The 17,088-nt window shown below is 43.2% G+C and overlaps 1 protein-coding gene across 1 annotated transcript; it reads left to right on the top strand.

Moving 5' to 3' along the window:
• Nucleotides 1–7: 7 nt before the first annotated feature.
• On the top strand, nucleotides 8–14,246 carry TMEM64 (transmembrane protein 64). Its single transcript, XM_014965604.1, has 3 exons — nucleotides 8–769; nucleotides 7,068–7,223; nucleotides 11,844–14,246. The coding sequence occupies exons 1-3, from the start codon at nucleotides 8–10 to the stop codon at nucleotides 12,036–12,038; spliced, it is 1,113 nt and encodes a 370-aa protein (XP_014821090.1). The 3' UTR covers nucleotides 12,039–14,246.
• Nucleotides 14,247–17,088: the final 2,842 nt, after the last annotated feature.

The raw sequence follows: 17,088 nt of genomic DNA, 5'->3' as shown, positions 1-17,088 counted from the left end.
CTGGGGGATGTGGGGCGCGGGGACCGCGGCGCTGCAGCTCCTCTCCCGGGCCGTGAAGCAGGCGGCGGCGCAGGGGGCTCGGCAGGACCTGGGCCGCTGGTTGTCCCGAGCCGCCGGGACGGCGGCAGGAGGAGGCGGCGGGGACCCCGTCGGCTTCGTCCCGGCGGAGGCGGCGGGGGCCGGCGGGCTGCTGCTGGGGCCCTACGCGGAGCAGGGCGGGCTGCCGCCGGCGGAGCTGCTGCTCTGCCAGCTGCCCGAGGCGGGCGGCGGGCCCGGGCTGGCCGAGGCCCGGGGCTTGCGCTGCTCCTGCTGCCTCCTGGGCACCTGCTGGTGCAAGAGCTGCCTCAGCGTGTGCGTCCTGGCCGCCCTCTGCTTCGCCTCGCTGGCCCTGGTGCGCCAGTACCTGCGGGACCTGCTGCTCTGGGCCGAGAGCCTGGACAGCCTGGCCGGCGTGCTGCTCTTCACCGTCGGCTTCATCGTCGTCTCCTTCCCCTGCGGCTGGGGCTACATCCTGCTCAACGTGGCCGCCGGCTACCTCTACGGCTTCGTGCTGGGCATGGGGCTGATGGTGCTGGGCGTCCTGGTCGGCACCTTCGTTGCCCACATGGCCTGCAAGCGGCTGCTGGCTCGCTGGTCGCGGGCCAGGATCCAAGGCAGCGAGACGCTCAGCGCCGTCGTCCGAGTGGTGGAGGGCGGCAGCGGCCTCAAGGTGGTGGCCCTGGCCCGACTGACCCCCATCCCCTTCGGGCTGCAGAACGCCGTCTTCGCGGTGAGTCCCAGCCCGGGCTGTGCTATGGCCAAGGAAAAGCTGCTCAGGTTGGAAGGAATGGCTTGTGGCATGGTGGTCGGTGTCACTGGTGGAGGTTGTCTCCTTTTCCTGCAGAGAAACCTTGGTTTCTTTCCCTTTTAACAAGAGTAAAAGCAAACCACCCCACCTGGCTGGTGCTAGTGGCTCTTCTGTCCTTGCAGATAGTCGGCAGGCAGGTTTTGGAGGCGCCTTCTTCAGTGGCATCTAGTTAGAGTTCCTCTCGTGCTTTCAAGGCTGTGTGCTGGTGTTAGAAAGAAGCACCAAGGTGCTGTGTAGCAAAGTCTACAGAGAACTCTATAGTTTTAAAGTGCCTGTGTTTTTGAAGTGATCTGAGGGGGGGGCACAGGTTTGTATTTTTAAGCAGTCTTGCCAGGTCTCCCTAAAGTGCTTAATATAACTAGTCATGTTGGGAAGAAAGAAGCGGACGGATTAAAACTCTTGGCTCAGTTTGATTGCTGTTTGTAGCCTGCATCTGGCAAATCCATACAGGTTGTCAAGTCCATGCGCACAGGAGAGGTCAGAGGTTTTGGGCAGAGCAGCAAGATGTAGGCTTAGGGCTTAAAAATGTACACCAGGGTGGTACCGAAAGTTTGTTTAAACTTGGGCTTGGAAAAGGGTTAGTCTTGCTGCTTCTACTTTTAGATGAAGATTGGTTCATTCCTGAAGAATAGTTCTTTAAAATCCATAGTTGTATTGTTCTCTTTGGTCATCGTAAAGGAGAAAGTAAAGAAGAACATGGAGGGTACTCTTTTTGAGTACCATGATACTCAAAGATATGATAAGATGATAATTTCAGGCCCTCGGCTATTCCCGAGTGCTTTGCCTGAAGGATCTGGTTTTGGCTGTGTGTTGCACCTCAGTTGTGGTCTTCTAACCTGGTGAAATCAAAACAAAGCAAACCAGATTGTGAAATATTTTAAACGTTTGTCAGTAACTCCTATGCTCTTCAAGAGACCCTCTAAACAAGTGATTTGGTCTGCTACTTTCTTACAGCACTCTTTCTTTCCCCCATCTGTGGTCCTGATCCTTCTGAAGCACTTGCTTAATTTTGGTGGAATTGTCTGGTTGAAACGAGTAGGTCACTGAATACCAAATTTGTTATTTAAGGAAAAAAAATGAGTCCATGCAATTTTTAAGGGTTAACACCACATCAAATAGTTAAAATTACGATGTATAGAACTGTGTGTGCTGGGTCATTTGTCTCAAGAGCTGCAATCTTTGTCTGTAGAAGCTGTAGCAACTTATAATTTCTTTTTAAGCAGAGCCTTTAACTGTTTCCTCATTATGAATGAGAAGAACTCGAGTTGTTGTGTTTATTTACCTATATTATTGAAGGACCAAGGAAGCTTAGACCTGTGCAGCCAGGAGCAGTCTCCCCAGAGCCCAAGGTCCTGGTGTAGCAGATGAAGCTTCTGCTATAGCGTGACTCTCCTAAACTGGGGAGAAGCTGTTGTGCTTTTGTTGCTCATGGCTTCCGAGTGTCATTTGAAATAGTCTACAGAAGTTGTAGGATAGTATTGGATCTGAAGAGCTGACCAGAAAATTACCAAATTAAAATTATTTTCTTCCTGGTGTAACTGTTCTGTTGGAAACGCGATTCAGCAGAGTATTCGTGCCAGTGCAATGTTAAAATGATGCTGTAAATCAGTGTTTTTATTTTCTCTGAGTGCTGCAAGCTCAATCATTTTCTTTCCAAGTGGAAGGTTTCAGTGTTAAAATAACAGATAGGAAATGAGATGAAACCAGATTCTTGAGCATGCCAAATAACTTGGGTGTTGACTGTTTGGGCTGCGTTTGTTCCTCAGGATTTATTATTTTGCAGCACAGTCAAATAAAGGATGGCATGTTCAATTTTTTAATCAAGAACACTTTATTAGATTACTGGAAAATAAAAATGTGGCATGCAAATCTGGGAATTCAAGGCAGTTTCCTGTTGTGAGTTGAATTTAGGCTACATATAGCGTACAAAATTCTACCTACGCAGACTGAGCTGTCATTTCTTTGAAATCGGACTTATTTGAAAACTTAATGCTCTACTGAAGTTTAAAATGCAAGGGGATTTGGGGTGCCCTATGCGTTTCACTGTGCTAGCAGCTTCAGCAATGAATTTCAAAAAGATTGCTCTTAATAGTAAAGTACAGTGAACTTAAGAAAACCTACGCATCTTTAATTTTCCAGTGGTCTGGTCTGTGCGTGTTTTCTATTTGCCTATTTTTAAGTAGAGATACTGAGAATATTTAAATAAGAGGGGAGGAAGGAAATGGGCAAGGCATAACCTTGAGGTGACAGGGGTCATCTGCAGGGCTTTTAATTAATGGGTTTCCACAAGCACTTGTTCAGTGGTGTGTACCATCTGCTGAGGGTTTTGGGGAGGCTGAATTGCAGGGGAATGTGCAGAAGGAAGGAAGAGCTTCCTAGCATTTCGTTAGTGGTGGGATCATATTATCTGAAACGGCACAAGAAGAAAGTTAACACGAGTTCCTTAGTTTATCCCCAGCCAGACGTGAGCATCGTGCTTCTGAAGGTCATGCTGCTGCTCTTTGGGAAATGGTAGGAGCAGGGGGTAATGCATTTACTCGCCTTCCTGGAAGACCTAGACACTTGTTAACTGTGCAAGCACTTTTGTATTTCCCTTTGAGTGGGTTTTGCTTAATTGTTGCTCCTGTGATGCCAAGGTGGCCTGGGCTAATGGGCTGGGCTGATAGCTCTTACTGAAGTGTTTGCCCACGCACAGCCCTCTCCTCTTGGCAGCCCTGAGTGTTCTGAAGGCAGGTCTGTAAGGATGCCTGGTATGTAGCTTATCACCTCCTTTCCACTAGTGGCTCTTGGGAAAGAGATTTGTGCAAACTGATTATTTGTAGTGCCACGTGTAGCTTAGAGCAGACCTCGTATTTCTTTTTTTTTTTTTTCTTCCCCTTCTTTGAGAGGAATATCACATGAAAGAAATAATAGGACTAAAATATCTGAGTGCCCCTCTCTGGTTCCAGAAATGCAGGTGGTGAAATCAGTTGAAGAAATGGTACCTGCTCTGCAGGAGCGTGCGGGCTGCCTGCTCTGATTGTGGGAAAGTTAACAACTATTTTTGGTTTTGTTCCGTTTTTTTTGGCGGGGGGGAGAAAATAAAGACCATCAGAATTGTGCTTTGCTCTCGGTTGCTAAGCTTGTCTGACCCGAAACATGGGGGTTTGTAAGTAGGGGGGGGAGCAGAAATCTGCTGCAATCCCCAAAGGCATGTGAGCCCCCAACAAAGTCCTGACACAAATATTTGTGCTTTGACAGTACCAAACCAAAGGTGTCAGCTGCAAAGAATACACAAAAAACTTTGGCTGCAAAAAGCCCTTCCAAGGCTTAATGGGAGAGTTTCTGGCTAATGCTCTCGTTACCAGAGCAGATGGGTATTTCTTAGTTTTATTAAAATACATCGGTACGGCCCATAATGCAGTTGCATCTGTGCTTGCCTTGGGATTTCACTGTTAATTTCACTGGCTTGAACTTTCACTAGAAACAGAGTCATGGGAGCTGCTGTTGGCAACTTGGCCACCCAGACCCCAGCCCGACAGGTTTATAGAATAGGTAAAGTTCATAGAAGGAAAAATCTGGAAAGCTGTAAGTTTTATTGACAATTTCTCAGGTTTCTTAGGTAGGGACAGCATCTGCTTCCTGTGCCTTCTAGGGGAAGGGATACCAGTGCAGGTCTAAACTTTACAAACCAGGAGTTAAAAGGGTACCTGCAAAATTTTTTCCCTTTTCTTCTTAGCTTTCATATTAGTGGAAGCACAAGTTGCAGTCCAGTGTACCCATTGGCATTCCCTTCGTTTGGAAAGAGCCTTCCTCAGGAGGAACGGTTGCTTCAGGACAGATCCAGATGTGCAGATGTGTTGCTCTGCAACCCAAGTGTCCTTAATAATGTATACAAAACCAAAAGAGGTGGCCAGCAGCGTTAAAACAATCTTTGGGAAGTTTCCCAGCTCCATTAGTTTTAATGATAGCATCCTACTTAGCAAGTCTTTCCTCAGCGTTAGTATTTCAGAGACTTTTAATAGCAGCTCCTTCATTCCCATGGCAATATGGGAAGTTTCAGTTGTGCATTCTTATTACATGCCCCAGATTACTATAATGTTTAAAAAAAAAAAAATCTTTTCAAAGCATCGGTCAAATGTGAAGTTCTGACATAATTATGTAGTGCTTTTTCACTACAAATCTAAATTAATCTTGTATAGAGAGGGAAATGTATTATTTGTGCTGCTGGTATATATTTTAGTCTGTGGGAAGTATAATTTGCAGTGTGAAGTTTGGAATTGGCTTATTGGATCTTGTTCCAGTGAATTATTCTTAATCTTTATGCTTCGTTGCATTCTCCTCCTCTGTTGCCCTTCCTTCCTCCCAAAAACTTTCCACTGATGGTGCTTAGAGCTCTGAGAATTCAGCACTGTGACTTTCATAGTAACCAAAGTTTATTTTAAGAATAGCATGATGAAATGAGTAACTTTGCTGCTATTCTCTTGTCTTCGACATTGTACAAAACTGTCAAGGTCAATAATTTCCATGTAGGCTCCCATCATTAGGGGATGTTCTTAATTAAAATTTGTTTTATTACTATCTGATCAACTGAATCGTCTGGAAAATTCCTTAGACTGCCTGTTTCAAAATCGCCCTTCTCACACTGCTTTTAAACCCATAGTTTCCTCCTGTTTTCATTTTCTTGCGTAAATATCTTTTGGCTTCTTGGCTCTTGCATTTAATATTTCCCAATGGCTGCTGATACTGTTTTAGCTGGTACTTTGTTCCCATGTAAGCTGTCCACATACTGACTCGGAACAGAGATTTCACAGCAGAGAGAGGAAAATACTTTGAAGTATTACGAGTGTTTTTTCCAGAGACACTAACAAAAGCTGTAGCTGTGTGTACTATTTTGTTCACTAATTAAAGTGCGATGTCAAATATCTCGGTAGAGAATCTTAATGATACCCATGTATATCAGTATAGATATAGCTGATACATGTATCTGTCTTAATGAGCTATAGAACTTCCCTTGCAGAGGGAAATTTTATCTGCCATGCTGTTTACCTAGATCATATTTAATATGGTGACATTTTGAACAATTACCTCTTTTATTAGTTTCCATACATGTAAAACGCAAAGCGAATAGATTTTTGCTTTAGACCTTCGCATTTGATAAAGTAATTTCTTCCCACGGGCAAGTTCTCATAAATCGTAGGGCTCTGTTCTCCACGAAGAAATAAACATCTTCAATGAACAGTGTAATTGCATCCTTAGTTAATGACTTCTGCACAGAGATGTTGCGTAAGGCAAGATGAAATGAAATAAAACCTAGTAACTTTAAAGCAGGCCGGATGAAAACTAGCCACGTTCTGTGGTGCTTTATGTGGTGCTGGGGGAAGTGTGGCTGGAGCTGCCTGGAGGAAAGAGACCTGGGGGTTCTAGTTGACAAACGGCTGACTATGAGCCGGCCGTGTGCCCAGGTGGCCAAGAAAGCCAATGGCATTCTGGCTTGTATCAAAAATAGTGTGACCAGCAGAAGTAGGGAGGTGATTGTGCCCCTGTGCTCGGCACTGGTGAGGCCACACCTCGAGTATTGTGTCCAGTTTTGGGCACCTCAATCCAAGAGAGATCTGGAGGTGCTGGAGCAAGTGCAGAGGAGGGCAACGAAGCTGGTGAGGGGGCTGGAAAACAAATCATATGAAGAGCGGCTGAGGGAGTTGGGACTGTTTAGTATGAGGAAGAGGAGGCTGAGGGGAGACCTCATCACTCTCTACAACTTCGTGAAAGGACACTGTAGAGAGGTTGGTGCTGGTCTCTTCTCACAGGTAATTAGTGACAGAACGAGAGGGAATGGCTTCAAGCTCCAACAGGGTAGGTTTAGATTGAACATTAGGAAGGAATTTTTCACCCAAAGAGTGGTCGGGCATTGGAACAGGCTGCCCAGGGAGGGGGTGGAGTCCCCATCCCTGGCTGTGTTTAAGGGCCGTTTAGATGCAGTGCTGAGGGACATGGTGTAGGGGAGGACTTTGTAGAGTAGGGGAGATGGTTGGACTCGATGATCCCAAGGCTCTCTTTCAACCTAGACGATTCTATGATTCTATGATCTGGGATACACAGTGGAAAGTCTCGGTGAGGGAATGTAAGGATGCTTTAATTATTTTGCAGGGATGGTGGTGGGAGCAGCAGCCTGGTGGGTTGTGCACATCGACTGTGTTGTTGGAGCTGTGCTCCGTTTCTTACGCTGTCTTCTACTCAGATTACAGATCTGTCACTACCCAACTACCTGATGGCTTCTTCGGTTGGGCTGCTGCCCACTCAGCTCCTGAACTCCTACTTGGGCACTACCTTGCGCACCATGGAGGACGTGATCGCGGAACAAAGCCTTAGCGGCTATTTTATATTCAGTTTGCAGGTACGTGAAAATAATCGCTTTCACAGACCTTGGTAACACCAACATCAGTCTCTTTATGACTGCTTGGATAAGCAGTTACTCTCAGAAACAGTCATCTTCTTGTGTTTGAGTTTATTTCTGTACCCCTCTAATTTCTTGCTCATCTGCTGTACCGGTGGGATCCAAGCCAGAATTCTTCTTCTGCAGCCAGTAGACAAGTTTCCTTCCTGTAGCCTTGTCTCTTCAAGCCGTTGAATCTTTGCTTTGGAAACTGCATGCCCATGGGGACGTGGGTGAGACAGAGAGAGGCTCAGTATTGCTACTTTGTCCTTCAGGTCGTGCAGCCTCCAGTGCAAAAGCAGGGGGCTTTCATGGGTCAAGGTGGCAATCATTTATTTCCTCTTGTTCTATTTCATTTAATCTACGTTGCTGATTGGTAAGCAAAATCTGTGTAGTAGTGTTGGATTTTTTGGTTTGTTTATTGCAATGCAGGTTTGTTAGGCTGTGAGCCATGACAATTCTTAGGTGATATTACTGTAGGGCAAAGATACAAAATAATAATGTTATCTTTTAAAAGAAAAACACAAAGCTGAAATTTACAAGCTTGTATGAACATTACTGTTCCTTGTAATTTCATTGTCCCTCTGTAAAATTTCTTTTAACCAAACGTGTGCTTGGATGAAGTCCCCAGGCTTCCGATGACAGCTGAGTTGTTCAGTCTTGATATGGATTCATGTACGTAGTATTTTGTGTAATAGACATAGCTGAGTAGGACTCGGATCATGGAATAGGGGACTCTGGAGGGGCATGCTGAGTCAGTCAGAGCTTTTTGGTAAAGCTGTGTGAGAGGTGATTGCAAACTGACAGTTTAAGTAATCATGGTGAAGTTTAAGATTCACATACTCCATGGGTCTGAGGCAGCAGAACTCTTACAGACTCAGGGCCAAGGGGGTGTGGCATGTGATACTGAAAAGTAGCAGGTTTTAAGAAGTGTTTAATTCATAACTCTGTTATTGGTATTCCCAGTGATTGTGTAAAACTGAGCTGACGTTTCTTTTTCACAGGCTTATTGATTGTTGGGTGCCCAGAGAAATGGGGTTCCAGTGTACCCTTTTAATCTGATTTTGTTTCCTTCTGTTAGAGAAGTTTAATTCTCTCATACCTCACGTGACACAAAGCAGAACTTACTCACTGTTCTCTTTTTCTATTTCTGCCACAGTTTTGTCAAGTTTTCTTCTCTTGCCCTCTGTGGTAATCTCCTGCTGAATTTTAGACTTGTCAAACCCCCCCTACACAAAAGCCCCTGTGCCACCATCTGTGCAGGGCTGTGCTCAGGGTTTGTAGACCTCGCACCTGTGCAGTGTTCACTCTTAGCACTGAACACTCATGACTTTGCCTAGGTAATTCAGGATGAAAAGTGCTCTAGAAATACCATTTTGCAAACACCTCAATGGGAATATCTTAATTTTGCAAGTGAGTAAATTCATGAGAAGTGTATAGTGCCTTTACATCAGCTTAGCTGATTAAATAATTTGTCAATAAATCTTGGGCGTAGACTTTAAGTCTGCAACTGTTATGAGCATAAAGGTCATGAATATTTCAGAACCAGATTATATATTAAAGCCTCTTCTGCCAGCGCTGGAACTTCAGGCTGTGTTTGACCAGCAGTTGCCACGATTGGCAGACTTGCAGTTGGTACTGCAGTCATTTATCTCCCTCTGTTTTTCCAATCATAAAGCTGATATTCAACAGTGCTAACATAAAATGAAGGCTAGGACCATTTTAGACCTCCTCCCCGCCCCAAAACTTGTGTGTTTTTAAATGGAACATATAATCTATAGGCTTCGTAGAACAGGGTGATGAGTATTAAAAACGCCTTTCTAAACGTGGGGTAAGTAGCCTTCATAGAAAGAAAATTAGTGCTTACTTGATCAGCTTTCATTTTAGTTGTGAAATGCTATTTCCAGGGTAGTAGTTTTTACTGGTCTTCTCCATTATTTTTTTTTTTGCCCATTAATGTTTTTTTTAATGACATTGGCTCTCCTTTGTAGATTATATAAGTTGTGACATAGCTGTCACTCAGGTAAGCGCCAGCTGGAGGGGCTGAATGTGTGAACAGGAGCTCTCGCCTCCTTGAGAATAGTCCTTGGGACCTGACTGACTAAGAGAAAGGGAGCCTGTTAGTGGAGGAATTATTTACGTTCTCCCACTTTCTCTCAGGCATCTCCCTGGTGCTTTGCCTGGTTGGGCTTTGATGGGACTTTGATTTAGTAAATAGTTGTAAAAATCTTCCACGTTTCATGCTTGTCTGTGTGTATATATATTTTCTTTTAATATTTTAATATTATTCAGCTAGACTGCTAGTAGTAATATCTCTAAAACCAGTCAAATTTAAATATTTGGGTAATCTTTTAGAGCAGGATTTTTCCTATGTATTCAGAACTTGGTGTCCATAGTTGTCTTTTTGGCTCTTACATTGAAACATATAACGTTTGAAACATATAACGTGAGTTAGTGAGAAACATCTTTGTCACCACAAGGATAGTCAAGCAGGGGAGGAGGTTGCTCAGAGGGATGGTGAAATCTCATCTCTGTACTTGGAAGTTTTCAAGACCTGACTGGACAAAAGTCCTGAGCAACCTGGTCTGATCTTGGAGCAGCAGGTTGGGCTGGAGACTGCCTTCTAGCTGCAATTATCCTGTGACCATACTTGTCAATCACCTTACTCCGTGATATTCTAGCATCTTTTATGCTGTGCTGGCAGAGGTTTTAAGTGATAATCCTTAATGTTAAAGAAAACGTAGCCCTGCCGATTAATAATGGAGTTTAGATGTTGGACTCAAAACTTTAGGTTCTGTTGTAAACAGTATAACCTTTTTGGTTTTTGGGAAGGAAGTTACAGATTCCAGGTAGTTTCATAAGACGTTCTTAAAAAAGGCAGAGGAATTTACTTGTTTCAAAGGGACTCTCACTATGAGACATCTTGACTTTATTTTAAGATTTTGGTTTTTTTTAAGGAGGATCTCAGTTGAAAACTTAACTGGTGTTTTATTGAAACCAAAGCCCGCCTCTGGGGAGTGTGGTGCTTGCCAATGTCATTGAATGAGTAATTTTGAAGCAAAAGTTGTCCAGATTTTTTCCAGATAAATTTTGTGGTGAAAGCTTAAAAATTCTTAGCAATAAAATTCAGACCAAAAACCTGAAGTAAACCCATAGCTTTGGATGACATTTCCTCCTTAAAACAAATAAACAAAAAACCCTTACACCACCAGCATTCTGTTTCCTCCCTGAGCCATCCTCCAGAAACCATGTTCTTCCCACCCAGACTACACCAAGATGCTCGGAAACTCTGATTCTGTCCTGTTTAGTCCTGGTACCCGGGAAGCACCGTGACACGGCTGCTCTCTGCTCTCTTCCACACCAAAGGGGCAAGGACAAGAAGTTTTCTTTCCTTTGGCCTGCATCCTCCCCTGTCTCTGCTGTTCTGCAAGCTGCAGAGAACTGCAGAACTGTTTCAACTCACTATTCACTTGATCCTGGGAAACAGCCCTTTTGACTGACAGGAATAACACCACGTTGTTTCTTTGTGGAAACACTTTTGCCAAGAGAGAAAGTGAAGAGTTTGCTTTCTAACAAGTATGTGGATGTCAATGGAAAGAAAGAAAATGTCTTTTAGATTCACAGAATCACAGAATCTTCTAGGTTGGAAGGGACCTTAAAGATCATCTTGTCCAACCGTCAACCTAACTGACAAAAATAGACACCCACACAACAAACAAGGAGCATCATCACTAAACCATACCTCCCAGCACTACATCAACCCATCTTTTGAACACCTCCAGGGATGGTGCCTCCACCACCTCCCTGGGCAGCCCATTCCAATGGCTGATAACCCTTTCAGTGAAAAAAATTTTCCTAATATCCAGCCTGAATCTACCCTGGTGCAACTTGAGGCCATTTCCTCTCGTCCTGTCGCCTGTGACTTGGGAGAAGAGACCGACCCCCACCTCTCTACACCCTCCTTTCAGGTAGTTGTAGAGAGCAATAAGGTCTCCCCTCAGCCTCCTCTTCTCCAGGCTGAATAACCCCGGTTCCCTCAGCCTCTCCTCATAAGACTTGTGCTCCAGACCCCTCACCATCTTTGTCGCCCTTCTCTGGACCCGCTCCAGCACCTCAATGTCTTTTTTTATGGTAGGGGGCCGAAACTGGACACAGTACTCCAGGTGAGGCCTCACCAGTGCCCAGTACAGGGGGACGATCACCTCTCGGGCCCTACTCCCCACGCTGTTCCTGGCACAGGCCAGGATGCTGTTGGCCTTCTTGGCCACCTGGGCACACTGCTGGCTCATGTTCAGCCGACAGTCGACCAACACCCCCAGGTCCTTTTCTGCCTGGCATCAATTCACATCAATTATTTCAGTTCTATGTAATTCCTATGTTCTGATATGCTCTTTAGGTTGTTAGTGTATCTAGGCTCACTGGTTAATTTCTCTTCTAATGTCTTGCCTGTGAAGCGTTGAGTCAACAGATGCCTCCGCGAGTCTTTGCATGGATGACTTTTTTTGTTTTGTTCAGGATGGTTGCTTTGTGTCCCTGCTCCCAGTTCCCGTAGCCTACGATGTTCTTTTGTTTCATTTGCAGATTGTCATAAGCATAGGACTCATGTTTTATGTTGTTCACCGAGCTCAAGTGGAGCTGAACGCGGCTATTGTAGCGTGTGAGATGGAAATGAAGACATCACTTGTGAAGGACAGTCAGCCCAGTATCAGCGGCTCAACCACGTACTGCAACAAAAGGACAGTAGCATTCTCTGGAGGAGGTGTCAATATTGTGTGATTTCTTCAAGTATTAATAAACTGAGGTTTGGCGAACCTAAGCTGTTGCCTAGAAATATCTATGGACAATTCAACTAGTTCTAAAAAAAAAAAAGAATTTAAATTACAAGTGGTTACAGGTTGTACTGTGGCACAAACCAACCGACCAGCTCTTCAGTTGCACACGGGATGACTTCTAGCAAGACAAGAAAGATGGCAAAGTAACTTAAGATGTAATTGCAAATTTGGCTGCACCTTTGGTCATTTATTATGCCTGTCATGGCCTGTAGTCTGCACTTTAGGTTTTTTTTTTTTTCCCTTTGCTCCTATAAACTGAGAAATGCTTCTATAAACTGAGAAAAGTAGCACAGAGGTAAATATTTTTCTGCTTAACGTTATTTATAAGGCTGAATAATTATATGCAGTAGAATTTTATTACTGATAAAAGATGAATGAGAAAGTATGCAATTCAATGTATGTTATTCTTGAATGTGCTTTTTGCTTTGGGATTGCTTCCAGAACTTGGAGTATATTATTTAGCTAATGATGGGACCATTTGGCTTTTCCTTCATTTTTGATTTAAAAATAAGAGAACCCTATATAAAGTTTTGGTTGAATGTATTTTTGTAAGTCATTAAAAATGTTGCAGAGCCATGCATATGTATTCACACAAGCTTAAATCCTACATTGTGGGACTGAAGTGCTCTTAAATAACATTTTAAGTTACACTGTGTAATATGCAAAGTAAAAGGGAAAATACAGAAGTTATAATAGATTGCAGTGACTATTTGACAACTGTTGCATTGGTTTGGCCACCTTGGTGATTGTAACAAAGGGCTGTTCCACATTAGTCCTATTTATAGTATTTTTAATCGTTAAAAGGATGGAGTTTTTCGACTCACGTGACTGCATGTAAGAAGGCTTCCAGACCAGGGAGCTAAATCTTTTAAACAGAAAGATGGGATACTGGCAGTACTAATTTTACATGAAGGTGGCCTTTATTTTGTAATTGAATCCCCACTCCCCTTAAAAAGCTTTAAAAATTCACTTTGGTTGGCATGTTATTTTCTAAAAGTTCGACATTTTTTTACAAGACACAATCTATTATAAATTTCATCAGAGTGAAGAAATGAAAACTAGAGGTTCTCATTGGAAAAAAAATAAATAATCCAGGAAAGGAGGAGGACAGTAATGTCTGAGACTCAGGAATTCTGACTCCATTTTTGCAAGACAACACTGTATGCTCCTTTTACGCGTGCTGTGGACTGTTTTTCACTGCATTTGAATAGATTGGAGACCCTGATAGTTCCTGGTGTGTGTGTAAAAGGAAAACAACAATAATGCCTGAATGTGATGTCCTGCGTGTGTGAGTTTCATGTAGCTATAGGTACCGGTGTTCAATTGCTCAAACACAAAAATAACGGACCGTATTGCTGATTTTGTGTCAGGTTTTTTTAAAGATGCTTTCAGTCTGCAGGATTCTGTGTTATTTTATTGTGTTCCATTTCGTTCCTTAAATACGTATCCGTTGCCAACTGCTCTTCTTGGGCCTTGTGACCTAAGGGACTGAACTAGTTAAACGAAACAACAAAGTTCAGATTTGTCTCCTTTTTGTTGTTTTGGGGTTTTTTTGGTTGGTTTTTTTTTTTTTTTCTTTTCTTGTCGTTAGGTTGGTTGGTTTGCTTTTGAAAAGGCAATCTGTATCTACCTGGAAGAATTCATTGACACGTCTCTGCCTCTGACAGCTCCTGTGTGAAAACAAGAGAGCCGGGTAACTTTTTGATGGCGTTATTTGTCATCATAGTAGAATTGAGCCCTTTCTTAACTAAAGGTTTTTTTATTTTGTTTGTTTCTTGAGAAGAACAATCCTTCGATAAACGAACTGATCTGAACTTTGCTCCGTTTTGCCAAATCAACAACAGTGTTTTGAAGAGGGTATCTCTTTTCTTTGCATTTTTTAACTAACTTAAGGTTGTGTTGATTATTCGAGAACATTTCCCAGATACGTATTTTGAAGTGCTTTTATTTCCATGACATTTTGTAACCAGAGTAACTTCACTACGTGAATACTTTTGTATTATGGAATTAGTTCTTAAGACTTTTGCATTTTGCTTGATACTTGTAATATTTGTGTACAAGTTAATGGGAAATGTGCATTAAAAGGAACTTTTCTGTACCATGCCAATCATAATTTTATACAATAAATTCACTCAGATTTCTTTAAAGGAAATATGTATTAAATGTTTGCTATGAAGTAGTTGGAAAGAAGATGCAGTGGAACATCATCTTCGTGTGTGTGTGTAAAGACAGTTGTCTGCATTAAAGGAGTAACCAATTAGGATTTAAGGATAAATTCTGTGGGTGGGGACTTACTGACAAGGGAAAGACAAGTGACTTATTTTCTTTAAAAATTAATACATGCTTAATTATATTAAATGCTTTGAAGGTAAGGTATTATAGCTGCCTTTTTTTATAGAAGAAGCACCCGCGTGCTTATGAAAAATGCGCTACTGAACTGAAAGAGGATTGGTATTTTTGAAAGTAAAAGTAGTAAAAGTGATTTAATTTTTTTAAATTGTTTTTAGATAGTCTCCCTACGTAGTGCAAATAAAAAATAAAAGGGTATAAATTTAGTTCAAATACTATGTGGCAAATCACCAATATTTTCTGAGTTGCCATGATGGTGAAATTTCTGCGTTTTGTATGTGACATGTGCCTGAATTGCAGGTCGTACAGAGAAAGGAGTCTGTCAGCTGCTGCGTGGCACCAGTTTTCCTTCCTCCTCTTTGAGTTAAGTGCAACTGTATAATAAATTTGTCAAAATTTAACTTTATACTTAGTACCTGTTAGGCAACCCCCTTTTTTTTATCCTAGAGCTTTGTGTACTGTTTTCTTACCGATTTTTGCACAGTAACCTAAACAAGCCTTGCTGAGGTCAGGTCTGAAGAATGGAAAAACTGCTCTTGCGTGGTGTGTGGCTGGTGTCCTTTGTGGTTGTTTTCAAAATCGGATCCTTTGTGTTCATTTTCATCTTTCCACCCGGGGCTGGCATGATTTGGATTTTGACTGACCGAGGTTATCGGAGTCGTCAGTGGCCTGGCAAATAATCTTGGGTACGATGCTTAAGACAAAATATTATACTGTAAACCTGTTCCCTTTCACTCTGTGGGACTCTGTCAGGAAGTGCAGTGACAGGACAAGGGGTAACGGTTTTAAATTGGAAGAGGGGAGATTTAGATTAGATACTAGGAAGAAATTCTTTACAGTGAGGGTGGTGAGGCACTGGAACAGGTTGCCCAGGGAGGTCGTGGATGCCCCATCACTGGAGGTGTTCAAGGCCAGGCTGGATGGCTATTTGAGCAACCTGGTCTGATGGGAGGTGTCCCTGCCCAGGGCAGGGGGTTGGAACTGGATGATCTTTAAGGTCCCTTCCAACCTAACCCATTCTATGATTCTTAATGACAGAAGCAAATAGCTCAAGTAGCTCTGTGACAGGCTTCCTCGCTGTAATAAATTCAAAGTTGTCCCCAGTCCCATCTAGATAAGATGATGGTTTGGGCGTGAGGGAATAGGAAATGGAGTGCAGAGAAGCCAATGCAAATTCTACCTCTGCTGGGGAGAGCAGCTTGTCCCTGTCCTCTCCAGCCCCACAGAACCAGGGATGTGCCTGGCAGCACAGGAGAGAAGGGTCTGGCACATCCTCCCTTCATGGACATTAGCCTTCATCTTGTGCCATCCTGCTGTATTGATTTTTAATTTATAGGAATTTATTAGTGATAAGTAGAAAGAAATAGCTTGAGTCTGCAGTTTCAATCTTGTCCCTTTCCTCCTTCAATAGATTATTCTGGCATATTGCTAAACTTAAAACTATGTTATAATGAAGTCTTGTGTTCGTTAATGCAGGCTAATTCCTCCTTGCTAGCCAAGTGACTATTGCATAGTTCATTGGATTCTCAAATTTGTTGGGAAAATTAGCTGGGCAAGGCCTGCTGTTATGAATGTGTTAAATTTTCCTTCTAATTATTTAGATTGCTAAAGAAATTAGCAGAATAAGTTTATTTGTATGAGGTTTTTTTTTTCCTATTGTTTTGCTTTAGAAAAAAAAAAAGATTATTAGCAAGAGGGCAGTAGAAGGAATTTTTCTGTCCTGGTCCTGAGGCTTGAATGCCAAGTGCCATCCTTTTGGGGAGACGAGGATGTTGCCAAGATGTAGCACATGAGAGCTTAGGTAATTGAGTCAAGGTGATTAGGTGCCCTCTTTGATGGAGAGTGGGTAAAACCTGTGTCCTTGGGGTCAGCAAGGCAAGTCTTTTTTTGTCATACAACGTACAGACCAGGGGAGTTTGGCATCGGTGTGAATACTTGTAAATGCCTTGTTTTCTTAATTGCCAAATCCTTTGTCAGCTTCCGATTTGTTCGCTGGGAGGGCAGCTGGGCGGCCTCACCCAGAAGTAGGTCAACGTTTTCTTTCCTGGAGAATTTTAGCATTCTTTGACTTTTGGATCTCTTAACTTCTGAAATAGTCTTTTGACAAATTTGGCTGACGTTTCTCTAATTAGAATGGTTTACTTTGTCCCAGTAGCAGGGCAAGATGATCAGCTCTGGGGGGCAAACAAGTGCGTACCAAGTGCTGTTTGTGCATGTAGGACGAGGGGTAACGGTTTTAAATTGGAAGAGGGAAGATTTAGGTTAGGTACCAGGGAGAAATTCTTTGCTGTGAGGGTGGTGAGACACTGGAACAGGTTGCCCAGAGAAGCTGTGGCTGCCCCATCCCTGGAGGGGTTCAAGGCCAGGCTGGATGGGGCTTGGAGCAACCTGGGCTGGTGGGAGGTGTCCCTGCCCAGGGCAGGGGGGTTGGAACTCGATGATCTTTAAGGTCCCTTCCAACTCTGACCATTCTATGGTTCTATGTGCTGCTGGTCCAAGGAGGAACTTCTGTATGGCAACACGCACGAGCTTGATTTGCTGGATGTGAGGTGTTTCCCTCGGTTCCCAATGAGCTATAACTGTTTCTCTTAAAGGTTGTGGGTGGGTGGGAAGAAGGAAGGAAAGGTCTGTGGTGATGGACTATT

This window comes from Calidris pugnax, unplaced genomic scaffold (assembly GCF_001431845.1).
Source record: "Calidris pugnax isolate Ruff unplaced genomic scaffold, ASM143184v1 scaffold41, whole genome shotgun sequence".
Lineage (NCBI taxonomy): Eukaryota > Metazoa > Chordata > Aves > Charadriiformes > Scolopacidae > Calidris > Calidris pugnax.
This window is presented reverse-complemented; position numbering and strand designations above follow the sequence as displayed.